Raw genomic sequence first — 27,994 nt, forward strand, 5'->3', positions numbered from 1 at the left:
TTCACAAATAAGTGCGTTGAGACACATGATTTTATTTTATTTATTTTATCTTTATCTTGTGCATTGTGATTAAAATTGTGATAATAAAATTAAAGGCAAAATCCCGAAATCAATGATCTTGAAAAATGTCTAAGGTAAAAGTATTGGTATCGGCAATACTGGCTCTGTATTTACTTGTTATTGGATCGATATGAACATATGTAGTATGTCACATCACCAGAAAGCTTTATTCTTTGTGCCACTGCACCTCTGTACTACCTTACAAAAACGCCATCTAGCGGCCTCTATGTGAAAAAGCGCTTCATTCCATGAAGCTGTGGTTTAATCAGCTGAATGATTAAATGAGTTTCAAAATGAATCATAACGCTAATAATGAGCAAAGAAATGGCTGGGATAGAATGTTTTTGAGCACCGTGACCCTGTGTGACATCAGCCATGATGGTGGTCCAGGTGGAGGAGGGAGGAGGTGTTTATAAAATAGTGTTTGGTGTTCATAAAATATAAATGACACACAGGTATAACTTCCAGGAAAACTTTTTTTAATTCATTTTTGTTATGCTGCTTAATGTGCCTGTGAATGTTGTCATTCATCCAGGTCATTCTATTCTATTCTTAGGGCACTGAATCGATGGCTACTGGACTGTTCATGTTGTCTTAGAAGACGTTTGGCCTCATCCAAGCAGGCTTGATCAGGTCATGCTCAAGGACTGGAGGACAGCTCTAGCCTGACTAGACCGTCCTATTAGCTCTAGTCTGAGATGTCAAACATCTTCTGAGACAACCAGAACAGTCCAGTTGCCATCGATTCAATGCAGTTTAAGGTGATCACATGGTTTCAGTGGATGACTCTATAGCCATCTTGGCCAAAGTCATCATGAAGACATTGGTCAGGGTCGTTGGGTGTCATGAGATTGTGGGTTGTTTCGGGAGAGTAGCCTTTACATTTGCAACTGATTGCCACGGGGTACTTGATCCATGGGTCCACTCCTGGAAGGCAGTTGGACAGCTTGAACTTTTCGTAATGCACTTCCTCGTACACGCATGCCTTCTGGGGGCCGGTGAGCCAGGGGGCATCCATGTAGACCGGGTCCTGGAGGAGAACCGACACAACGTTGTTCCAATATCCAGTGAGGTTGTCTTTGAAGGCAAATGTCAAGTCAAGGTTACCTTGTTGAAGCAATAACCCTCACAGATGGCCGCCTCAACAATGTGACACGAGAGACATCCGTCTTTCTCCAAGGACACTTTTTGAATGACCGGATGACACGATGGAAAGAACACGGTGGCACATGATGCTTCTGGTCACATGATGACAAAACAACAACATTAGCAAACAACACAACACTACAGAACATAACAGCACACAAGACAAGACATCACCTGGAATGTTGATCCACCAAAAAGCATAGATGGTCCAAACCAAGGTCAACATCTTCGGGGCCATGACTCCACGGACCTGTGCAGCCAACAAGCTCACATTGTGCTAACAAATCAATCATCTCTACACAATCTACCCCCTAATATCATCACTACACTTGTACTCCCAATGATTCAACCCTCATTCTAAATGACATATTTGCAAAATGTACAAACTCTTAGTATAATGGTCTAATAGTCACCATCAGGTGTACATACTGTAGGAACAGGTAAAGAAATGAATGGTACTACCTGAGTGTTGTGTGCATAAGGGAGTCAAGTGCTCACTTTTATCCACTTTGAGGACGTCACACCTCCCTCACCCTTGGCTGATGATGCCGATGAAGATGAGTGTGTGCATACGTGTTGGAAAGATCATGTTCTCCACAACAACAGTAACAGTAGAGGTTCATGTAATCCTGAGTGGGATTTACTGACAGCCTTTTCTCGGGACGTTAAACATAATTGCTTAGCTACTGGGAGGTTTTTTAATCCTATAATGGAGTGGTCAGGAAGAAGCGCCAAAATATAGTCCAAACTCCAAAAACGTGTGGATCTCATGCACCAGACATCTGCTCACTTCAACAGGAAGTGAACAATATTCAAGTTCTTGATAGCAGATGGTGCAGGCGCTGTCAACTAGCACGACCACAAATGGAACCAATACGGAGCCAGAATAAAATGCCTGAATTCAGGACAGAGTCCTGGGTTAAGTAAGACAGCATTAAAATATATATATATATATATATATTGTATGGTTTTCCGAATGGTGGGAAGACTGGGGACAATATTTCCACATTCATTATATGTTTGATGCTAAATTAACCACAACATTAGTGCAGCTGAAAACATCACTTCTTTATTTCATTTAGAAAGATAATTATTGAGATGAAAGGCAGGTCTTAAGTTGATCTACATTATTAGTGTGATGCTGCTTATGCTTCAACTCTGTCAGAAAACAGTGAAAAAACCTGTGTGTACAGTGTGTTGTCAGTGTTGTCAAGATTCCGTAAGTCACTCTTGGTTTTTATGTACAACACTGATTTCAAGCATTTTTAATATCAGTTTCATGCATCTTTACTGAATCCTGCGTATTACAGCAGCCCTACTTTGATGATAATGGAGAAACTTTGTGTGCATGCATGTTGGAAAGGTTGTCCTCCCCAAGACAACAGAAACAGATGAAATGAGAGTGGGTTTTATTTATCTGATAGCCTCGACTCAGGAAGTCTCGAAACACTAATAGGATGATACTGGATGTTCTTCTATGTTTTTGCTCGGTTGACTGGACTAGCGTGATTATGATCACTTTGGCAGGTGTGTGTGTGTCAGCTGGGATAGGCTCCAGCATACCCTAATGGGGCATAGGGTATGCTGGGTGCATAAGAATTGGGTGCACACAAATTTAGTTTGGATTTTTGCAAAGTCAAAATGATACATCTTCAAATGTATACGCACCTTCGCTTAAATATTTAATGTTGCTGAAGATTCCAGAATGTCTTTTTAACTTGACAAGGTCAACCCCTATTAATATCTCCTTAGAGGTCATGATAGACGGTAGTTTCTCTTTGACCTCATAAAAGACTGCACAGTGCACAGACAGACAGCATGACTCACTGGATCAGACAATACTCACAAACAACTGAAAAGTCCGAGGAACCCTGCAGTGAAGATCGAAGAAGGAGAAGCTACAGATTCCAAGAGCATGAGTTGGAACAATTGTATGAAAGTCCAAGTTATTTGGATGTGTCAACACTTAGACAAGGTGGAGAAGAAGAGCCATACTGTCTCAGAGGAAATCAGTGTAGTGCGAAGGATACAAATATTGTGAGAAATGAATCTCAGTTTAAAGGTTTTAATTAACATACGTATTAAAAAAATACAATCAATTAATTATTGAGATATACTGTACGTCTGTGTGTGTGTTATTATATATACAGTATCCTTATATATACTTATATATACAGTAATCCTTCCTTTAATTGGTTCCAGACTCGACCGTGATAAGGGAGTTTCTGCGAAGTAGGATGAATTAATTATAAATGGAATGTTTTCACAGTTAGATCACAGAAAACCTTTTTACAACCTTCTAAATACATTTTCTAACATTATTAGAGCCCTCATGACATGAAGTAACACCCCTGTAGTCACCTTTACACTCCTATTACCCAATATACTGTAATAGATATAATACGAGATAAATAGGCCATTTAAGACATAAATAAGTCTCGTGCTCATGTGTGTTTTAAATGTGCTCCCTTGGGGGTCAACTGAGATTTTCTTTTCTTTTCAGGTAAACTTTTGCTTGTTCTTTTTGCTCATGACTTTGGCATGCATCTTAAGGGTTTTTTTTCATGAAAAATCATAAAATTAAAATGTTAAATTTGTTTAAAGGACAACCAAACACCAGAGACAAATTTATAAACCTTTGAGGTCCCAAGTCCTCTCCTTAAAACAAAACTGCTATAAAAACATAACATAAATAATGGCTTCCACTTTTTTTTTATACTAAAATCTCTCAACTTTAATTCTAGTCAAAAATACCACGTGTAATATTTTTAAATTATTATATAATGAGTTATTTTCCATTTAATAAATGTTAGGGGGTGGGGGCTACAGTATATGTCAAAGATGAGGCTTAACTGTACATCAGAGTAGTGACCATCAGCTCCCGCATCAAAAAGGCCCAGCAGAGGGCGTTCTTGCTGCGGCAGCTGAGGAAACTCAAGCTGCCAGCCAAGATGCTGGTGCAGTTCTACACGGCCATCATCGAGTCCATCTTCACCTCCTCCATCACCATGTGGTATGCTGGGCCACTGCCAGGGGAAGGCACAGACTGCAGCGTATTGTGCGTGCTGCTGAGAAGGTGATCGGCTGCAGCCTTCCATCTCCCAGGACCTGTTTGTCTCCAGGACTCGGAGGCGTTCAGCCCGGGTCACGGCAGACCTTTCTCACCCTGAACCTCCCAAAAATGTAACGTATCCAACGGCTAGATTACATTGTTACATTGTGATTGTGTTATTTGCTCCATGTCCAACTGTAACAAGGCAGTCTCTATCTCTGTGACTAGATCCTGCACAACCATATGAACTTTGTGTGACCTTCGAGGAAAAGGCTTCTTGAGATGTCATCTGTACTTCTGTGAAGAAGGTGTCGGACGTTTCGCTCCTCATCCGAAGAGCTTCGTCAGCGAACTAATAAGTGCTGGTAGCCTAGGCCTTAAATACAGTAAGAGTAGGCGGAATTGGTGAGCCAACACCCTCCTCCTATTGGTTCCTTACACTAAGCCTGGGCGGAGTAGTGGTATAATCCTTTCCTGCTATTAACCCCTCCGATAAAAGGGAAGTGTTGTGAAGTGAAGGAGCGACACTTCCATTTTATCGGAGGTGTTAATGATATAATATAATATCATAAGGTCTGACGTTGGGCTTGAAGAAAACACCCTGAAGCAATCCATTGGTCACTTCCTCAGTTACACACAGCATCACAGCATTTTTTTTTTGCTTTTGCAATCTTGCAACATAGCATTCCACAAACATTGGCCTCTGCATTTAGTGGCAGTATTTCAAGCAAAAAAAAATTCAACAAATTCATTAAATCAATAATTTTTGTCCAAATTAAGCATTCTGAAGCATAAAAATGACTAAATGAAGTAAAATACCAATATAAGGTATTCCGAAGGAACAGTCAAAGACGTTCTATACTGGTCACGAGGTGTCAATAATGTGATTGTAATGTTGGGTGAGACACACAAGCACCAGACATGATCACCGGAACAAAAGGCTTTTCTTGCAGGTGAATGATCTCACAACAGGAACAATAATCCCTAACACAGGCTAATGTTGTGGCCGTAGCCCACCCCAAGATAAAAACTCAACTCTCAACCCCTGATGTCACTTCCTGTTCAACACCAGAACACATTTACATCAACACACACGAGCACGATTCTTATTTATGTCTTAAATGCCTTATTTTCTCATATTATGTTTACTATATTGGTTTGTAGGTAGCGATATCCGGTATTGACTTTTTTGCCAAATTCCGATATATAATGTCCAATTCTCAATTTCAGATTCCGATTTCAACCGATACCGATTTGTGTAACATCACACATCTCCTGTCACGGAATTAACACATCTTTGTTGTATTTTTTTGTTTTTTCTCGGTTGACTCTTGAAGTGTCAGTTGATTTTTTTTCAGCCGTCTGTCTCTGTTGCTCACACAGGCAGTGCAGCAGCGCACTGTATTCGTTTCCACATAATTCCGAGGCAAAATGAACATATTTCACGCCATCAGATTTGATTGAAATTTCATCTGCACACACTGTAGATATTAAAGTGCATTTATATCCTTCTATAGGCGATGACTTGATGTGATTCAACACTCAGTATAAATCCGAGGAAGAAGTAATCTATCTAACAAACGTGTATACGAATGAAAATACGCCCAATATCCTACGTGGATTGTAACATTCCTACTTGGAAATAATTCCAAACCAGATATAACGTTAGGCACAGAGCGAGCAAACTTGTTACTAGCTACCCACGGTTGTTTACACGATTCACGACGTGGTTTGATCAGCTCATTGTTTGCGGGCCGGAAAATATAGGAGCCCATAGGCCCCTTTATACAGCATTTCTTTAAATCTGTTTCATTATACAGAAAAAACTGGATGCCGATATTAACCCATGTTACATTTTAAGACAATAATGGGTCAGTAATATTGGTGGGCTTATATTATCGGACATTCCTAGTAATAGGAGTGTAAAGGTGACTATATGGGTGTTATTTCATGTCTAGAGGGCTCTAACAATGTTAAAAACTGTATTTAGAAGGTTGTGAACAGGTTTTCTCTGCTCTACCTACAAAGTATTCAATTTATCAAAAAGTCATCTTACTTTGCGGAAATCCACTTTCACGGTCACAGTCGGGCCTGGAACCAATTAACCACAGTAAACATGGGACGACTGTATTTGTCTTTCACAGTTTTTAATTTCTGTGTGTGTATGCAATAGTGAAAGTGCCTCCGTAGGTTATATTCCTTGGAACCAAGTCCCTACACAAGCTTTGACGTGAAAGACCTTTAACTTTTAGAGTACAATGACGAGATCACCATGCAGCTATGCAACTCTCTTATAATCTATAATATAATCTTGAATTATACACATTAAGTATTTCTAATTAAATTGATTTCGTGATGAAATAAATATGCCAAAATGTAAGTGCATCTCAGCTTTGTGATAAAGGTGATAAGGATTATTATTAATATCAACTTCCCTCTATTTTTTTCCCATTTTTTCTGTTCATTTTAAATTTTTTAATTTTTTAATATTCTAAATATTTCAACTTTCTTCTGAAAGATTTGTAAATGATCTTCTAGTTTATTCCCATCATATTTTGACTTTATTCCCATAATAGTATAACATTTCCCCCAAACTAATTTTCCAAAAATGACAACTTTATTTTTTATTTTGTTTTGTTTCTGATAATCCATCCATCCATTTTCTATACCGCTTCATCCTCACTAGGGTCGCGGGGGCACGCTGGAGCCTATCCCAGCTGACTTCGGGCGACAGGTGGGGTATACCCTGGACTGGTCGCCAGCCAATGGCAGGGCACATATAGACAAACAAGCATTCACACTCACATTCATACCTATGGACAATTTAGAGTCGCCAATTAACCTCACCTGCATGTTTTTGGAATGTGGGAGGAAGCCGGAGTACCCGGAGAAAACCCACGCACACACGGGGAGAACATGCAAACTCCACACAGAAATGCCCAGGGGAGAATCGAACCCGGTCTTCCCGATCTCCAAGCTGTTACTGTGTTGGCCAACGTGCTAACCACTAGACCACCGTGCGGCCCGTTTCTGACAATATTACGACTTAAAAACTATTATATATTTTTTTCTACATTTCTTCTCTAAGCTACTAAAATGACATTATTTTTCCTCACAATGTTACGAGTTTATTCTTTTAAAATTGCTACTTTTTATTGTTAGAATACGACTTGATTTCACTTAATATTCTTATTAACATTGATTCTTGTATTGTATATGTTCCCAGTTGGGGAAAATGCCACTTTACCATGCAGCTTTTTCCCTGAACAAGCACCTGACGTACGTCTAGCATGCTGGGGTAGAGGAGTTTCGGAGTACGAGGATGAGTGCATTGATGAGATGTTCCGGTCAGATGGGAAAGTGATTTTCACCAGACCGTCTGGGCGCTACCACTTCACAGGCAACATTGCTGAGGGCGATGCGGCAATGACCATCATGGATGTCAATGAGGATGACTCTGGATATTATTTCTGTTTGGTGAAGGGCATCGGTATCTATCAGTTGTTCAAGTGGGACGTGGAGATAGAAGGTAAGACCCACCACACCATCAGCCTTCACTGTCTGAAGTTCTTAATATATATTTGAAGATGATTATATTTGATTAAAAAAATGTATTAAACGTATTATTGCATGAATTCAGTTGAACCCATCTTTTTTACACTTCCCTGAACGTGCCACAGTTAGAAATACCAAAGTGAAACTTATTGTGAAAGAAATTGTTTCTATCGTTGTGAAGGGTTTGTTATGAAAATGTACTAAACACTGTCGGAACTGGACATAAATTAACCAGCAATATTATTATCACTCTTATATCATAATAGTGTTAAAGTGTGTTGCCTTGTAGGAAGGTCTGTTTTAGGAATGTGACCTAGCAACAGAGAAGATGGCGACTCATGGCGCCACCTTGTCTGCTGACTCCAAGGATGCAGTCGCATACTAACCGATGTCCTTCGAGGCTGTGCTGAAATGTGCTTCATACCACGCATGTATTACTGATAACTGCCACAGAGACGCATACACATAGGAAAAGACAAGTAGTTGTGCAGCTGCGTTGCTCACCCCATCCCTTAGAGTTGCACAACCTTGTAGATAGGGAATACCCAAATAAAAAGCGAGAACTCTGAGAACGTATTCAGAGCAGTTTGGGAATGCAACTCTGGTGCGTCCATCTGTTCTCCTCGCGGGAGAAAAGACAATCTTGGCTGGGTTGAGTGTTTCTTTGAGTAGTTATACAGTCCAGTACTTGTTTTGGTTATCTGCAAGGATTTCCCTGACACTTATGCATAACCGATACTGCAACTTTATTCTTGAAGTTTCACAGAGAAAATTATTTATTTGTATTTTTTCTTAACTTTTATGACGTCTGTGTTTATAACTGACATATTTAACGAGGCCTCGAGCATGTCTTGCACTGCCCAAGTCTGGCAACATTTCACTCTTTTGGAATCCTGTGGCTGTGTCACACACTTTCCAGGACGTGCCGTTTACCTTGAGGCATAATGGCTGTCCTCAAAGGGCCAGATATAACTTACAAATGTAACTAAATGTAATCGAATGTAATGTAATAACTCATTATTTATTATAACTTATTCAAGTGACGATTACAGTTGCATAGACAGTTTGCTTGTTGCTCTAACATGAATTCTTTTAAATGTTGTCAGCTTATGAAAACCCACATAACTCCATTAATGAAGGATCAAACTGTCCAAGTGAATAAAGAAAAATAACATCACACTGAGCTGCAAAGAACATGTATGACACATGTAGCATTTTACAAAAAAAGGCTTCACACAGTCTTGCATCCAACTGATGGTTTGATGACAACCATTTGTCTGCATACATACATAAGACCTGCAAACATTCAATAATTACAACAGCAGCTAAACATAAATAATATTTATTCAACTAAAAATACCAAAATAAAGGTTGATTCAGTTCAAAAATATATTGGTCAAGTTTTTCGGTTAGTCTTTGATGAAGAGATGCTGCCTGTCCTTGAACACACCAAGTGGATTCTCTCTCTACTATCGATTGATCATGTTCTGAAAATGATAAACACAAAGCAAAATGCAAGCACAATCATTACATTGTACTCAGTTGAACTGTTCTTCTTCTTGGTTGGATTACATTTATTTTAATTACGTTTTTAAAAAATGCTTACCTGTGTGTTTTCTGACCGGATGTCTGACACCGTTTTTGCGTTGCCAGTGTGTCGATGTCTGGTTTTAGGTGCTGTGCTGAGGCAATGCATAGAACAGCATGGAGGTTCTCATCCGTGAGGCGTGATCTGTGCTTGTTTTTGTTCAGATTCATTATGGAAAAAAACTGTTCGCACATATAGGTGCTCCCAAACATGAAGTCGAAGCTGTGGCATCAAACCAGGGGGCAGCAGACGGCAAAAGTCCTGGATTGCAGCATCCTGGAACTTTGCTCTCAGGCCACTGTCGCTTTGAAGCTCAATTAGCTCCATCTGAAGGTTTTGGGGTGCAGTGCAGACATCGGAGGTGAAAGGATTGGCAAAGATGTCAAAGCCAGACTGTTGTGCTCTGAAGTCAGAGAAGCGCCGATCAAACTCAGTCTTTAACTAGCTTAGTTTGGTAGCCAACTGAGCACATGAAAAAGTCTCGGGAAATGAGGCTGACATGCTCTGAAAAGCAGGAAAGTGGACAAGATTATCCTGTTTCACTTGCCACATCCATAAGTCCAATTTACGCTGGAAAGCCGTGATCGTGTCGGACGACTGCGTGATGACTTGTTTGCGTCTGATTCAGCTGGGCGAGATGGTCGGTTATGTCACACAACACAGCAAAGTCACACAGTCACTTTGGATCTGATAGTTCAGACCGGAGTTTTCCTTTACTCTGCATAAAAAGAGCAATGGGCCTCATTCACGAAACGTTCTTATGCACAAATCTGTTCTTAAAGCCTTCTTACGAAGATTTTTGGGATTCATGAAACGTGTTCTTAACTCACAGTTCTTAGATCTAAGAACAAATTCTACGAACACTCAGGAGGACTCTTACGCACAAGCAAAGCTTGCACTTTCAATGCGCAATCGCCCTCATGATGGATTTTGCAACCTGATCCCAAAAAATGTAGTGCAATTAAAATATCCCAACAATTATTTATCATCAAAACAACTAAAATATACTCCATTGATAAATATATCTTCAAATCCCAATTCATCAAAAAAAAAAGTAGCTGGCTGGACGTGCGCTGCGCAGAGAGAGAATGTAAAGGGACCATTAGATTTATTTGCTGAAAGCCACGAATATTTGATGTCCTGCTTCAGGCTTCAGGCTTCCCTCTCTGTTCTTGCAGGTGTTCAGGATCATCAGAATAACATCGCAATGAAACGTGGTGTGTCTATTGCGCACGTAGCACCCCCAGATAACGACATGCGCCCCCAGCCACGTCTTGAGCCAGAGCACGGGGCTGCTGTATTAATTAGGCAGCGTCTAATCAAATGTAACCACAGAAAAAATACATTGTCACACACAAACTATGTATTTTGACTTTATTTTTCCATCATGATTGTGTAAATATTTTCTAGAGTTTCCGAAATGGTTTGGTTTTTGATTGATGGCCCACCTCCCGTTTCCTCCAGATCCCTCCGGTGCAGTCTAATCTTTTTTTTTTGTTAGTCTATTTTAAGTCAAAACACTTCTTTTTAACCTCTGCGGTGGTGCGTTTCTCCGTGGAAACGGCATTTATGTTTCCTGCAATGGTGCTCCATGCCGACTCTTTTTGGATGGCCTGATGACCGGTGGATACACGTGAAAATAAGGTGGTCTTGTGTTCGCTCACTCCTTGTAAAAGCACCTCTATTTCTGTACAATTGAAGTTTTTCTTTCGTTTGTTGTCCAGCTGCTCCTCAGTCTTGCCCTTGCGCGTTGCCATCTCCGCCTCCAGCTGCCCGTTGCGCACGGCACATTTTTTACCTTGTATGGGAAATAATAGGCGGTGACCTATGCAAATTAGGGCTCACATGCACGGGCATCGCAGTTGGCATTCATCAACCTAAGAACACCGGTGCGAACGATTATCCCTACTTAAGAACGTGTCGTGAATGGGCGCAGTTTCCAACCCGCGTCTTCTTAAGTACACTTCTTAAGAAGACTTTTAAGAAGATTTTCGTGAATGAGGCCCAATGTCTTCCCTGAGCTCAAAAAATCACTTGAGGACTTTGCTCCTACTCAGCCACCGTACTTCTGTATGGTACGGCACATCCCCGTGTTCCGAGCCCATCTCCAGCAAAAACTGCTGGAACTGACGGTGATTCAGGCCACGCGCCCGAATGAAGTTCACTGTTTTTATGACTGTGGTCACAATGTCCTCCATCCCCAGCACCTTCCCACACAAAGCTTCTTGATGGATAATGCAATGATACCTTATCAGAGGCGTGTGTCAGTTCATTTATTGCATTTTCCCCTTCATTAGTCTAACCAAGCCCACTTGTCCTCCACACATTGCCGGTGCACCGTCTGTAGTCTTCCGTCTGCATCAACTTTTCTCTTTCTCGACATTTTGGGATCATTATATCTCAATTCTACTTGTTGGCATGAATGTGGAAACACTGCCGCGGCTACCGTAGTCGAAATGCATTGTGTGAAATGTAGTTTTTGGTCAAAGCACGCTCTTAATTCATTTTTTGGTATTTTATTTTTAGATGCTTTTAAGCTCTCGCGAGCCGCATAAAATGACATGGCGGGCCACATCTGGCCCGCGAGCCTTGAGTTTGACACAGGTGCTGTAGAGGCTGTGAGCAGGATAGGAATGACATCATAGCTGTGGAGCAGAGGCAGAAAGCGACTTGGCCTGACGTTGAGCAGAAGCAGGAAGCGTCTCGTCCACCTGATGGGACGATGAAGGGTGGAATGTCTTGTCCTCTTGACATGAAGGCGAGGAAGCAGCAGCAGAAGCGGGCCGTTCATTTAAATTGCTACAGTGAGCCCTGCGTCTTGACTGCAAGGTGATGGACCAAACTGTGCATCTTGGCCATCAGGAGGAAGACTGCGCTTCCTCAGATGCACAGCAGTTGACACCACCCCACCTCCACAGGCGGGATCGGATGGAATGTACGTCTCCCGTCGTACAGCTGCTGGTAGGAGCCCCCCCCCCTTCCGAAGGTGGATCCCAGACGTCGTTCTTTGCCACTAGAACCAGGTAAGAGAAGACGGGGGCTTGGAGAAGGGTTTTAATTTAAAAAAGTTTTTAATACCCAACGTGTGAGAGATAAAATATTAGGGTTTTTTTTTGATGAAATGATGGCCAATTTTAAATGAACAACCTAAGAATCAAGTTTATTTGTAGTTCTAAACGTAATTAAGATGTTTTTACTCACGTTCTTTGTCTCTCCTGCAAGGTTATGCTTTATTCCTACAGCATTTTACAACATCATATGCAAATGAAATGCAAATTAGACAATGGCATCACCACTTCTAGGACAGCCAATAGCTACTTTTCTTCCTGAAAAGTTGGAAACAGTGCTTGAAGTAAAAATGTCCAGTTTACAGAGAAGAAATGACGCTGACTGTTAAAGTAGTGCGTGTCTGTTCAAACCCAGTGCTGTGATTTAGGACAATCCCAATTTATCGTTGGATTTGTGTCTATATAGCTCCTCATTCTGCACTTCAGCACATTTACTCAGCTGTGTCATTTGGTAGTTTGACCTTTCCTTGACACCCCAGCCATCCTGCGAATATGCCGAGTGTGGCCTGATAAATCAAACCACAACCGAACAATTTTGTAATTTCTTGTAATTGTGTTCACACTTGAAACACACGTTTCGAACGCACTTGGAGTCTCCCTTTATTTGCGTTGCATATGAGACACAGAAAAGGTTGCATTGCTGTTTCCTCAGCTCTACCTGATCCCTTAATGCGCGAACTGAAAAGATTAGCAGGAGTTATAGTTCCACTCCACTGCTGCCTATGTGAAATGTATCGACTCAATGTACCAACTGCAGGTAACTGCTTCAAATAACAGTAGCACTGTTCCACAGACGCACGTGTTTAAGGTGATTGAAGATCATTAATCCACCACAGACGCGTGCGTGCGCGCACACACTCCAAAGATTACATACTTTTTTTCCCCTGGAAGTCTGCAGTCACTCCCATCGTGTCCGGAGAGTACAGTCAGCATCGGGACAGACACATGACATCCGTCGTTGATCCAGCTGCGGTTGGAAGCGCAGCTGGATCGGTACCAGGCCGAGTGTCATTGGGACAGGATCCCCAAATGGCAGCAAGTGCTACACTGTAGACATGAATGAAAATACAGCGACTCCTAATAAACATGTATTTCAAATATTTAAAATAGTATCAGTTATGTAAATACAAAAGACATCCCCCATTTACTTTATAAAAAATACAAATAAAATAGGCTTTAAACCACTAAAGATAATCATAATCAGGATGGAGCTCCAGCACAGCCAGACAGTTTAGTAAAACTTATAAATATTATGCAAGTTAGTACAAATGAACAAAGTAGCCAAAAAGTAATAAATAAACTAGCTTTAATAATACTGTTGTTTAATATACTGCATCGGGTTTAGCTCTGAGCTGGGGATAAATCCGCAGACGTAGAACCTCTCTACTCTCGTGTAAACTCTGCATTTGTAAAACTAATAACTTTGCTTCTGTAATGTCATATTTTGTTTCTTTTTCTCTCATTTTAGTCATCGCTCTCCTTTTGCGATGGAAGGCAAATATCGTCCCGTCATGACATCAGGGAAAACATGAGATCACGTGACACAACCAGGAAGTGTGAGGAAGTGCTTGATCGTCTAAATTCACAAGGCTGGTCAAATGAATGTATGGGAAACACTGGTTCTGCTAACTAATGATCCCCGATTCCCTAACTAATGATGAGCATGCGGTACTGACCTCTATAGTTCTTAAATCAATTACGTTTACGACAACCTGGACTGGCAAAGACAAGGCATTCTGTTCTACTTACAGTTCATATTTTGATCATGCGTGCAGTAAGAAAAGTGACAGCTGAAACTGCAGCAGAATTTCGAGTCTACAAATCTGAACAGGTGAAAAAAATCATACACAAGGTTTGCATGTCTGACTACAGTGAAAAACATAAAGACGGGCCTGAGGGAATCGGTGCACGTATTGTGTGGGAGCTGACACCCAACCAGGGGAATATGGGTGTTACCCTTCCCAGAGGTTTAAGATGTCAGGGCAGTGCACATGATGATGAGGCCAGCCATTGTCCTGTTTCCCTGGGCGAAGGAATCAAGACAGAAGAGGAGTAGAAGGAAGCGGAAGAAGCTACTTGAAGACTTCAGTGACAAATTGTGAGGAGAACCAAAAGGCTGAGTGCGAGCCGAACGAAGGGAATTCACACTTTGTCCACAAAGACCGCACGGAGACGGGGAATAATGGGGTGAGTGAAAATGCTCAATTCTTTTAGAGAACGGCTAAGTATTGTTTAAAATAAAATATTCTTATTTTCAGAATATTTCTCAATATCATACAGATATTTATTGAGCCTCACGTTTATCATGAGATGGCAGGGATGAATGATTGTGCAACTTTTGGAACTGAATGAGCTAAGCACTGAAACGGGTCATAAGTACAGTAGGGCTGTCTTCAAATAAGGATTTTCATAGTTGAATCTGATTCATTCGATTTTGTTCATAGTCGACTAATAGTCAAATATATACATCGATTTTTTTTTTTAAAGAGCCCCGCTCATGGTGATTCCTACAAATAAAGAAATCTCCTTTGTGACTTTTTCCAATTCAAAGAAAAAGGCTAAAACACACAGATAATCAACTTAACATGGTACAGCAGGTGTGCAACAGCAGTACCTTTAGTATTTTGGAATTACATTTTATATTTATCTTTGAACTTAAGCAAAACTAAAACAATGCTATTTGGCAATAGCAGAAAGGATATGCACGCATAGAAAGGGTGAACGAAAATACATTTCTGGGGGGGTCATAATGGATGAAAATACAGCATGAGGCAGAAATCTCTGTTGTGTTATGTCTATTTATACTTATTATGATATTTATTTATTATATGAATTATTTATAGTGACAAAACTTCAACAAGGGCCGCACGGTGGTCTAGTGGTTAGCACGTTGGCCAACACAGGAACAGCCTGGAGATCGGGAAGACCTGGGTTCGATTCTCCCTTGGGCATTTCTGTGTGGAGTTTGCATGTTCTCCCCGTGTGCGCGTGGGTTTTCTCCGGGTACTCCGGCTTCCTCCCACATTCCAAAAACATGCATGTTAGGTTAATTGGCGACTCTAAATTGTCCATAGGTATGAATGTGAGTGTGAATGGTTGTTTGTCTGTATGTGCCCTGTGATTGGCTGGCGACCAGTCCAGGGTGTACCCTGCCTGTCGCCCGAAGTCAGCTGGGATAGGCTCCAGCATGCCCCGCGACCCTAATGAGGATGAAGCAGCATAGAAAATGGATGGAAACTTCAACAATTATAATACTAATTGTTCCATTATCTTATCATTTTCCTAGTTATTAACCAGCAAAGACTACATTTGGAATACAGGAAGTGAATACATGTATTGCAACTGATGTGAAACGGATGGGGCGTAGGATTAAAAAAAACTTTGCTTCTTCCTCCTCCTTTAAATTGTATCATGTGATGTACACACAAATGGCCCCCGGGCCGCACTTTGGACACCCCTGGTGTAGGTCTTTCAGGACAGACATCAGCTGACATGTGGACGTTGGATTTATTTGATAAAATATACTTCAGTTGGATTGTTGAAAATGATTGCCATTGTTATCTGTCAACTTCTCTGTATGAATAAAATAGTACATTAACGCTGATGTGCAGGGCCTCATAAGTACAGTGGATCCTTTCATCGTCACTGTTCAGCATTCAATTCAAAAGTATTACTGGGAAAATCAACTTTTTTTAATCTCCATAATTAGGCCTTTATTTTGTAGAAATCCCGCCTCATTTACCCTATCTTGGTGATAATTACAAGCCCACTTGCACAGTTACCCAGCATGCCTTGCGGGTAATTAACGCTAGTATTGTTTTGCGTGTATATTAGTGTATAAACCTTTATTTCGACACCTGCATAGTCCGTGTGGTGCAGTTACATTGTGTGTTCCACAGGTTACTTATTGTGTTATTTTTGCTTGCACCGTGAGTGAGACAGGCGCATGGTTTGATGACTCACTGTTGGTTTGTGCTTTGTGAGTATAAAGGGTAGAAATGTCAAGCTCAAGCAAATTAACTGTATGTTATGACACACAGTGGCTAGACATAGTACAGGGGTCTGCAACAACCGGCTCCGGAGCCGCATGTGGCTCTGTCATCCACCTGTTGTGGCTCAAGCTGATTTATGCTTCTCTTTATGCATCTCTTCTGACGCCGTCATGAGCCTTCAAAGTTGTGCGTCTGAGTTGAGCTTGTGCCGTGCTGGGGTCAGTGTTTTCTGGTGAGTCAGCTCAGTGATGATGCTGGTCAACTATTTAGCATGCTAGCTTCCTTTGTCGCTAATGAACAATGGCAACGAAAGCAACATGGAGAGTGGTCCTGGAACTAGAACTAATCGATGTGTTATGACACAATCCAAAATCGGTGAAGAAAGCTTAAGAAAAGGCTTACGAAACAGGACTAATTGTGGCACCAAAAATGGCACCAGGAAGACAGAAAAGGAACGTGACAATATGCTTAAGGAAATTGTATGCGTAGTGTTACATGCAACTTAGTGGTCAAATAGGTTTCCTGGCTCCAAATGGGTTTAAATTTGGTGGAAACGGGTCCCAAATGGCTCTTTTGAAGCTAAAGGTTGCCGACCCCTGACATAGCAGCACAGCCCAGGCTAGATTAGCATAGCAAAAATATACATCTTCATCGGCGTTTTTGTTTTTGTCATTTGCGGGTGGTCTCATTGCGTGACCCCCATGAAAAGCAAGGATCTACTGTGTATCAAGACTCTTCTGTTACAAAGGGAGAGCTGATAAAGTGGTTACCCAACCACTCCAGATCCTGGAGCAAGCCAACACATTAAGCATGTTTGCAAAGCTGGGACAACGACGGCTGCGTTGGCTTGGTCATGTTCACAGTGTGGCAACATCCCGGCTTCCACGTGTGATGCTTTATGGCGAAATGATGACAGCATCAAGACCACCAGGCCGATCACTGATGCGCTACAAAGACCTTTGGTTTGGTTTGGTTTGGTTTAGTTTTATTTGAACATGCATGAAGGTTCCAATGGAATACATCTCATGAATCATCCTTTCACAGTTCCACATGTCCAAAAGGAGTAGGAAGAAGCAAAGCTTATTTAATCCTACCCCCCATCTATTCCACATCCGAACGGCACATATTATTCACTTCCTGCATTCCATGTAATATTTTTGATATAATAATCAGTGTAATAATTAATAATAAAAACAAGCATGACAGAACAATCACTGTAATGATCAAGACTCTTCTGTCTTGTATTTAGCAAACATCAACTGCTTGTATTGTTTTTTTGAATTCGCTCATCTCTGTACATTGTTTGAGTTCTTTACTCAATCCGTTCCATAATTTAATTCCACATACAGAAATGCTGTGGGTTTTCAGCGTTGTTCTCGCATATAAATGTTTTAAGTTTAATTTTCCTCTAAGATCATATTTCTCCTCTCTCACAGAGAAATACTGTATGACGTCTTTAGGCAACAAGTTATTGTTAAGTTTATGCATTATTTTAGCTGTTTGAAAATGTACTAACTCAGCTAATTTGAATAGCTGTGATTTTAAAAATAAAGGGTTTGTGTGTTCTCTAAACAAGTTCTTTGTAAAGAAGATGTGCAGCAGGCTGGTATTGACATACAGGAAACGTGCAGAGTGGCACCATCTAGTGTCCTGTATCATTAAGGACGCTCAAGAAAGGTGCCTTGAATCCCAGAAAGAGAAGAGACAGGAGAACCGCGTCCATCCATTTTCTTTGCCGCTTATCCTCGCGGGGGGTATGCTGGAGCCTATCCCAGCTGACTTTGGCGACTGACGGAAGCATGCAAAGTCAAAAAAAGAGGCTACGTTCTAAATTGTGTTACATAAAGTTACATGCAATTTTTGTCAAACTACAATATGTTATATATGTTAAGAAGAGATAGTTAAGAATAACCTTGTTATGTTACGGAAATGATAGAACGCATAAGCAATCACTATTAATGCCTAAATTGATTTTGGTTATCAATTCAATCTACTAAACAGAACCGTATCAGTCAACTCGTCCTGTAGGGATCAATCGTGGTGTCAGACCCAAACAAGCCCAATGTGAAAAAGGAATGACGTTTATCTGCATAGGACCAATAATAACAATCTTTTCTTTCTGCTGTGAAAACAAGTAACATATAATGTACGGTATATTGCAGTTAGGCCAAAACTTGACTTTGAATTTCAACAGCGGAATTTGGATAACACTTTCAGCTTTGTGATAAACAGCCATGTAATGCTCACAATGGCCCCTCCTCAAATATATATTTAGAAAAAGCTTGCCATTTTTAAAATATATTGTCACACTGAACATATATAACATTTTTTGCCCTCTCAGGTTCCCACTCCTGCGGCTGATAAGTCTCTTAGCAATGCTGAAACACTCGTCTGCAGGTGAACCAACTCATCATCATTGACCTCGTTAATACCAAACAAACGCAAACACACGCATACTTTTCTACAAAATAATTCAAACAAAAAAAATTGGATTCTGTATTTTTATAGCTCTCCTTTGTTCTTTTCAGTTGCTGACCTAAGAGACTGTGAGGAAGCAGGCAGCAAGTGCCATCAACAGGCCGAGTGTCTGAAAGTCAAAAACAATTTTACCTGTGTGTGTCGCATAGGCTACCAGGGTGACGGACTACTCTGCAGAGACATTGATGAATGTCTCAGTGGCCTACACAGTTGTCATCCAAATGCCCACTGCAACAACACCCTGGGCAGCTACAGTTGTGCCTGTCTCAACGGATATATCGGCGATGGCACCAATTGCCAGGATATTGATGAGTGTCAGGAAGAAAACGGGGGCTGTCACGCCAATGCCCTCTGTAGTAATTTCGAGGGCGGTCGACAGTGCCGATGTAAAGTCGGCTTCGTGGGAAACGGCTTTCAGTGCACAGATATAAATGAATGTGCTAACCAAAGGATTTGCCACTGGAATGCAACATGCACCAACAACCCTGGATCTTATGTGTGCACCTGTAATGCTGGCTATAAGGGCAATGGAAACTACCTGTGTCTTGATATAGATGAATGTTCAGAGAGCCCATTTGTGTGTTCATCCTCGCTTGGCTACAAAGGCTGTAAAAATCTGCCTGGCACTTATCGCTGCACATGCAACAACGGCTTTGAAAGTGACGGGCAGACCTGTGTGGACATTGACGAATGTGCAAGCAGCATCTGCAGTCTATATGCAGGCTGTGCTAACACCATTGGCTCATACCAATGTACCTGCAATAGTGGTTTTGTTGGAAATGGCCTGACATGTGTTGACATAAATGAATGCAATGAAAACAATGCATGTGACCCCAATGCTATTTGTATTAACAGGCTGGGAAGTTATGAGTGCTCCTGTCTGGAGGGGTTTGAAGGAGATGGCAAACTGTGCAACGATGTTAATGAGTGTACAACACCGGACATCTGCCCCACAACCACTACCTGCGTCAATACTGGGGGGTCATATTTTTGTGACTGTGGTAGCGGATTCATCTTTAATAACTCAAGGTGCCATGACCTTGATGAATGCGCTGCGGATCGTTGCAGCCCCTACTCTGTCTGCACCAATTCACCCGGCTCCTTCACATGTCAGTGTGCAGGAGGCTATAGGGGAGATGGCTTCACATGCGTGGATGTGGATGAGTGCTCACTTGCTACTCAGTGTCACTCTAATGCCCTTTGCATTAACCTGCCTGGTAACTACAACTGCACCTGTCAGGTGGGTTACTCTGGAGACGGGGTGATCCAGTGCAGTGATGTGAATGAGTGTCTGGTGGAAAATGGAGGATGTAGAAATAAGGCTACGTGTGTGAACAACCAAGGTTCTTTTACTTGTCTATGCCAGGCAGGATTTGTCTTAGTTAACTACACTATTTGCCAGGATGTAAATGAGTGTGTGACACTGGACAGTCCATGTGGTGTCAATGAAGAATGCACAAATATTGATGGTTCCTATGAGTGCCCTTGCCAGGTTGGTTATTACCGCCCTGCCACCAACATGGACTGTATTGATATTGACGAGTGTAAAGACAACCCTTGCCATGGAAACGCCACATGTCTCAACACAATTGGCTCCCACACCTGTACCTGTAAGCGAGGTTTTGCAGCAAATGGCACCCAGTGTGAGGACATTGATGAGTGTTCAGTAGTGGACACATGCCACCCATGGGCACTATGCACCAACTTTATTGGAGACTTCTTCTGCTCCTGCCAAGAGGGTTACAAAGGTGACGGATTCTCCTGTCAGGATGTGGACGAGTGCATCATCTCGGATAGCGTTTGTCCGTATTTCTCAAAGTGTGTCAACTTCCCTGGTGCACATCTTTGCTCATGTTTGAATGGCACAGTGGCCCTAAATGACACTTGTGTGCTACCCACTCCACTCTGTGACCCCGCATGCCACATTCATGGCCTGTGCCACCCTTCACCTGCTGGACACCAATGTGTATGTGACCTAGGTTACATTGGTGACGGGCTGGTATGCTCTGATATCGATGAATGCCAGAGGGAAAGCATTTGTCCTGATAATGACACGGAATGTGTGAATGTCCCAGGATCATATTCCTGTGCTTGCAAACGAGGCTACATTCTCAATGAAACTCAGTGTGTCGGTAAGGCAATATTTTTTCTCAAATAAGTTTGATATACGTATATAACATTAAAAATGTTCAACAATAGGTTTCATCAGGAAAAATATTATGTAATAAAAACAGTACATTCATAGGAGCCTCATTATTACTTATGGGTGTAACGATACCACAGTTTGGTATGTACAGTAATCCCTCGTCTGTATTTAAGCAGATTTTATTGATTTTGGGCCAAAATTAATCATTTTCAAGCATAAAAATAGCTAAATGAATTAAAATACAAATATAAGGCATTCAGAAGACGCATTCAAAGACGTGATGATATGCAGTATTCTGCTGTATTCATTACTGCAATGCTGGGTGAGACACACAAGCAACAGACTTCACCGGAAAACAACAGGCTTTTATTGCATGTTTGAATGATCTCACAAGCATAAAAATCCCCAACATGGGTTACTGTTGTGACAGTAACCTATGTCAAGATAAAACACAATCATGAGCTGTCGACATCACTTCCTGTCCCCCCACCACTCAGATCCCTTAGCACTGGAACGCATTTACAGCAACACACGAGCACAAGTTTTATTTATGTCTTAAAAGCTTATTTACTAGCTTCTGTTATTATGTCTACTATATTGCATAATACGATCGTAAAGGTTACTGTAGGGGTGTTATTTCATGTCTAGAGGGCTCTAACCATATTTTGAGCATAGAAAACGTGTTTACGACCTTCTAACTACGTATATGGAATCCTACTTCTCTTTCAAATTCTCTGATCAAGATCAGGCCTGGAACCAATTAATTGTGATGAATGAGGTCATGGTTCGGCTCATTTTAGTGCAAAATGCAAAACAAAAACGCAACAAAACAGCTTCAATGAATTTTAAAATGAAACATGCAAATCTGCAAACTGCTCCAGGTAATTCTCCATTAAGTACAATTCTCATAAGAAATCAAATCATTAAAAAATACTTAAATGATATAATATATTGTATACAGTGTACATGCGAGGCACACTTCCTGTCCTTCAATTGTATACCATGTGGAAAATGGGTATGTCTCTCCATCATACAGAATGTTTCATACCAAAAAAATCCAAATACATGTTCCGTTATGCTCTTACATTACTCCTGTCACTTTTCCCACTTGCAAGAGTCACTATAAATCATCTAAGCAAAATACAGATTTAAACATTCAAGCTTGTGTCTGACTTGCACAAGTTTTGTTATTTTTAGATCCATGACATTCTTACAAGCATTTATATTGACCAGGAATATTTATCTGTCGGTAATGCCTATTTGTTTTTTCTTTCTTTTTTCCCTGTGCCTTTTCTATTTCTCCAGATGTAAATGAGTGTAAAACAGGACAACACGAGTGCAGTGACTTTGCCCAGTGTATCAACACAGTGGGTAGCCACCTCTGCTTCTGCCTCAGTGGCTTTATGGGTGATGGGAAGAACTGCTCTGGTAAGTGTCAGCAGCACATTGTCAAAATTCAATGCACAATTTGGTTATTTGACTCCATTTAGATGAATCTCTTGAGAGATTTCTTCATCACCAATTGGGGTTGCTTCCCTGACAATGTCCTATTTTGGATGAATTATAGACTTTGATGAATGCCAAGTCCAAAATGGAGGATGCCATAATGTTTCCAGATGCACAAACACTGCTGGATCTTTCATCTGTGCCTGTCCATTTGGAATGGAAGGCAACGGCTTTGAGTGCCAAGATGTAAACGAATGCGAGCAGAATTCCACCCTGATGCATAACTGCAGTGCCCAGGCTTTGTGCCACAACACGTACGGATCGTACATCTGCCAGTGCCAGAATGGACACCAGGGCGATGGCTTTGTTTGTGACGATGTAGATGAATGTCTGGAGGACACAACTTGTAGCACAAACATGACATGCAGCAACACCATCGGTTCCTACTCCTGTGTGTGTATTGTTGGCCTGGTCTATGACAGGGGGGTATGTGTGAATGAAGACATGTGCATGAATGCTAGCTCCGTCTGCCACCCCCTGACTGAGTGCCACCCATATCAAGGTTCCTTCTACTGTCAGTGCATAGATGGCTATCAAGGCAATGGCTCTGAATGTTTAGATGTGGATGAATGTGACCAATCCCAAGATCAAATCTGTCCAACTTTCTCCTCCTGCTTCAACAATAATGGCTCCTACACCTGTACATGTTGGGAAGGGTTTCTTGACAATGGGACAAAGTGTCAAGACCTGGACGAATGTGCAATGGGAAATTTCACCTGTCCTGACAACAGCACCTGTACCAATGTTGATGGCAGCTACATATGCACATGTAATTCAGGGTTCTCGGGCAATGGCTCCACATGTTCGGACGTAGATGAATGTTCTCTTGACTTGATCAAGTGTCCTAGTTCATCCAGCTGCATAAACTCAGTGGGATCTTTCTTTTGCGAGTGCTGGATAGGGTACAAAAACAACAAAAGTGACTGTGAGGATATCAACGAGTGCCTGAACAACTCTACCTGCCCTTACTATAGCAAATGCATCAACACCGATGGTAGCTTCCATTGTATATGTGATGCCGGATTTTCCCATGCGGGGGACGTATGCATGGACATCAATGAATGCAATCATACTAATCATTGCACCAATGGGACATGCATCAATACAATGGGATCATATTACTGTGACTGCATTACTGGATTCTGGAGCAATGGAACAAAGTGTGTAGATGTCGATGAATGCTCAGGCTCTTTCAACTCAACAGTGTGTCAGCCCCAATCTGCATGTGTCAACACCCCTGGGTCTTATCGTTGCCCTTGTAATGAGGGCTTCTTTCTCAATGATACTAAGTGTCTGGACGTAGATGAGTGTCATGACCCAAATAGGAACACGTGCCCTGAACACTCATTCTGTATTAACACAGCAGGATCCTTCATCTGTGAATGTTATCCTGGATATAGATCCTTCCAGTTGGGTTGCGAAGATATTGATGAATGCAAAGACAACACCACCTGTCGCTTTGATCAGGTGTGCACCAATCTTCCTGGAGCATACAACTGCACATGTCCTATGGGATACCATGAGGAGAGGAGCATGTGTGTTGACACCAATGAATGTGAGGATTCACCTTGCCATTCCTTGGCACGATGCTGGAACACCCTTGGATCCTTTTCATGCCACTGCCCTTTGGGCTTTGCAGGAAATGGCTTGTGGTGCGAGGATGTGGATGAATGTGTGGCACTGACTAAGCCATGCCATCCTGTGGCTCACTGTCACAACTCCCCAGGGTCATATGTATGTGTATGCATGAATGGCTTTGTGAGTATCGGATCCCTGTGTGCAGACCTTGATGAGTGCCAACAGGCCAATGGGCAGTGTCATTCTGCTGCCGCCTGCTCCAATCATGTAGGAGGCTTTAAATGCACCTGCAGTCAGGGCTGGACTGCGTCCAAAAACAATGGTCATGGAAAAGGAGGATGCGTGGACTTTGATGAATGTTTGTCCCGTGTGATATGTCCTGGGCAAACTTCCTGTGCTAATCTACCAGGGTCTTACACCTGTTCCTGTCCAAAAAGTCATACAATGTGCAACATGATTCACAACGGTTAGCAACACATTTATTATCACTTTATATAACCAATATGCACTGATGTTTGTGTCTTAAATGCTGTTTTTAGGTATTTCAAGTGTCATATTACTTACAATATCTTTTGTGAGTATCCATCTCTTCACAAATTTTCTATTCTGTTTATCATGGTTAAACTTTTTTTTTTTTAAATCATCCACAATGCTTATGTGAAAACACATGAACGCATATGTCTTTCTGTTGTTGTGCATTCTAAAGCTATAAAAACAGATAAAGAGACAGCTTGAGCTGTAGGGATCCACCTACGCCGCCTACAAAGACCACTATTAAAACACCTCCAAAAACCTCCAACAAGGTTTTATGGTTTTATATACATGCTGTGACCATGTAGTAACAGGCATATTCATGATGACATGTAATACTTACAGTATTTTGCTGTATTTTGTTCAGAAATTCCTTTCTCCGCGCATTGATTTCACATAGCAGCTGAGAAACGGAACACCTACACCTAGCGTTAACTTAAACTCAAGAATAAAAACACAACAGCACGGGCAGTATCTCAAATATGTAGCCTTACATTTTTGCAGTGATCTGAGGCTAGCCGTCTAGTAGTTACTCGGTGTGGAAAGGCTAAGTGTCAGTGTGCCAGTAAAGTAGTTCAATCGGCTTAACAATGTTAATAATAATAATAACAATGTCGCTGTAGCTTGGTTAATATGCACGTCACATTATATGTCAATGGAGCGTTGTTGGCGCATTTCGGCGACATTTTCAGATGACTTTTTAGGAGGAATAAGTATGCCATATACGTGCAGTAATGAGCTGTTTGTTATTTGATTTCATATCTTTAGAATGCACAGAAAAGAGAAATACATACAGTATGTGTTCATTTCTCACATAAGGATTGTGGATGATGGGAAAAATTCCAAAAATAGTGTAGTTTTCCTTTAAGGAGGGCTGCAGCCCATCCCAGGTGATGTAGCAAGAGAAGGGGTATACCCTAGAAAGTGACTTAAAAGTCTGACACATAGAGACAACCTTTCACATTTACAGTCATGGCTATGGGCCATTAAGAATATTTTATTGATCTGAAATACCACATGGTAATAGCATCAGGTGTAAGGCATTTTTGGTGGAGATTGTTTCTTACTTGCCTCAATTCAATTCAATTTAATTCAAGTTATTTAATTCAATTCCATTTATTTATACAGCTCCAAATCACGACAGCGGTTATCTCATGGCACTTCACACATGAAGGTCCGTTTCATAAATGAAAACAGAGAACCGACTGAAAGCCCACATGAGCAAGCACTTATATGATGGAGGCAAGGAAAAACTCTCTCTGGGGTAGAAACCTTGCACAGAACCAGGCTCTGCAGGGCGGCCATCTGTCTCGGCCATTTGGGTTAAGACATAAAATAGAGTAGAGGGATAGATGGTAGATCAAGACATAAGTCTTAGTCTTAGTCCAAGGAACATAGAGAAGTGCCTCTGATACTCTGATAGAGAGAGGGTGTCTGCCCTGTGGATTGAGTGGGGGAGATGGTTCCACAACAGAGGAGCCTGATAACTGAATGCTCTGTCTTCCATTCTACTTCTAAAAATTCTAGGAGTGGCAAGTAATTGTCAATTCTGGGAACGCAGTGTTCTCCTGGGTTGTTAGGGTTCTAGGAGGAGCTCCTTAAGATATATTGGTGCCGGACCGTGTAGTACTTCGTATGCAAGGAGAATTTTAAACTAAATTCTAAATAACAGATAACCAGTGCAGTGAGGCTAATACGGGCGAAATATGATCTCTTCTTTGGGTTCCGGTTAACATTCGTGCAGCAGTATTTTGGACTAACTGAGGGGTCTTTAAAGACTTCTTAGGGAAACCTGTCAACAGAGTTACAATAATCCAACCTAGAGGTCACAAAAGCATGAACAATGTTTTCTGCATCTGGTAGTCACTGAAAGTTAAAAAAAAAACATGTAAATTAAGTTCTCAAAATCGCCCATAGGTGTGAATGGGAGTGTGACTTGTGTGTCTACATGCACACTGGTGACCAGTACAGGGTATAGACCGTCTGTCTCTCATATTTATTACAATACAAAGATAGTTGGTAATAACGTCATGATGTCAAAACAAAACAAATTTTGTTTTCAAATATTGTATTTTCTGTGAAAAGGCTGGATCCCAATTGAACGGACAAAAACGGCGTCTTTAAGCTTTTCAGACACTCGAAGGAAATATATTACTGTTATGGTACTTCCTCCCATTGATGCACTCCATGATATTTACACCCTTTAGGATACATCATTACATTTGTTTCCTACTCACCCCAGAAGTGTAAACCTTGACAGCCTCTGTATGACGTCATGCGATCTGAGCATTGTGCATGTGCAACAATGACTTTGCTTTTTGATTTTCATTTTTATACACTCCTGGTGAAAAATGTTAAGACCAGTTGAAAAATTGCAAGAATTTACATTTTGCACTGTTAGATCTTAAGGATGTTGTAAGTACAGCTTCCAAATGCAAAATGAAGAAATGAGTGAGAGTGAGAAGAAACAACCACTGAGTTAGCAATTTATTGCAAACAACCATTAAGTGAAATAGGCTGTTCATCAACCAATCAAAAGCTTAAGACCATAGCTCAAAATAACCCGATAACCCCGCTAAAACAAAAAATGAAATTGTCAAAAAGGACTCACCAATGAGTAGGTGGACCATTCTTCTTAATCACCTCAAAAATTGGTGTGGGCATGCTTGATGCCAATGTTTCCACGAGGTTAGTGGGGATGTTGCTCCAGGTGGTGAAGATGGCTTCACAGAGGGCATCCACTGTCTGGAACTGATGTAAATTTTTGTCAACATCCCTTGCCATCCATCCCCAGGATGGGCCAAAAGAGTGAGGTTATTCCTCTGGAAAAAAGTCCTTTGTCAGCTGTGCATTGTGAACCGCAGCCTGGTCCTGTCGAAAAAGACGGTCATTACCGCACAGACAAGGACCCTCAGTCATGAGGGATGCCCCCTGCAACATCTCCACATAGCCATCTACCGTTTGACACCCCTGCACAATCTGAAGCTCCATTGTTCCATTGAAGGAAAAAGCAGCCCAGATCATGATGGCGCCCTCTCCACTGTGCCGTGTGGAAAACATCTCAGGTGGGATCTTCTTGTCATGCCAGTAATGTTGGAAGCCATCAGGACGGTTACATTTTTTCTCATCAGAGAATAAATCTTTTTTCCACCTTTCAATGTTTGGTGCTGTTGTGCAAATTCCAAACAGGCAATTTTGTGGTGTTGAAGAAGGCGAGGCCTTTGAAGGCGTTTTTTGTTCTTCAAACTCTTCCCTCACTGATGCCGTCTGATGGTTATTAGATTGCACTCGGCA

At 41.4% G+C, this 27,994-nt stretch overlaps 2 protein-coding genes across 2 annotated transcripts in view; one reads left to right on the plus strand and one right to left on the minus strand.

Annotated features, from left to right (window-relative positions):
- Positions 1-835: 835 nt before the first annotated feature.
- On the minus strand, positions 836-1,444 carry LOC129194310 (gonadotropin subunit beta-2-like). Its single transcript, XM_054799447.1, has 3 exons — positions 1,381-1,444; positions 1,168-1,298; positions 836-1,090 (listed from the first exon to the last, which is right to left on the minus strand). Exons 1-3 carry the CDS (start codon positions 1,442-1,444, stop codon positions 836-838), a joined length of 450 nt encoding a protein of 149 aa, XP_054655422.1.
- Positions 1,445-4,157: 2,713 nt separating this feature from the next.
- Positions 4,158-27,994, plus strand: part of LOC129194311 (hepatitis A virus cellular receptor 1 homolog) — a 286,203-nt gene continuing 262,366 nt past the window's right edge. The window contains exons 1-2 of the mRNA XM_054799448.1: positions 4,158-4,245; positions 7,548-7,787. Coding sequence (XP_054655423.1) covers positions 4,158-4,245; positions 7,548-7,787 — 328 coding nt within the window. The remainder of the gene's footprint in view (positions 4,246-7,547; positions 7,788-27,994) is intronic.

This window comes from Dunckerocampus dactyliophorus, chromosome 14, assembly GCF_027744805.1.
Source record: "Dunckerocampus dactyliophorus isolate RoL2022-P2 chromosome 14, RoL_Ddac_1.1, whole genome shotgun sequence".
NCBI classification, from domain to species: Eukaryota; Metazoa; Chordata; class Actinopteri; order Syngnathiformes; family Syngnathidae; genus Dunckerocampus; species Dunckerocampus dactyliophorus.

Excerpts from the sequence above, each read along its gene's own strand:
- LOC129194310 (XM_054799447.1), bottom strand. The coding sequence starts at position 1,444 with ATGGCCCCGAAGATGTTGACCTTGGTTTGGACCATCTATGCTTTTTGG. Across the intron at positions 1,299-1,380 it reads TTGGTGGATCAACATTCCAG|AAGCATCATGTGCCACCGTG; the intron begins GTGATGTCTTGT and ends TCATGTGACCAG. Across the intron at positions 1,091-1,167 it reads AGGGTTATTGCTTCAACAAG|GACCCGGTCTACATGGATGC; the intron begins GTAACCTTGACT and ends GTTCTCCTCCAG.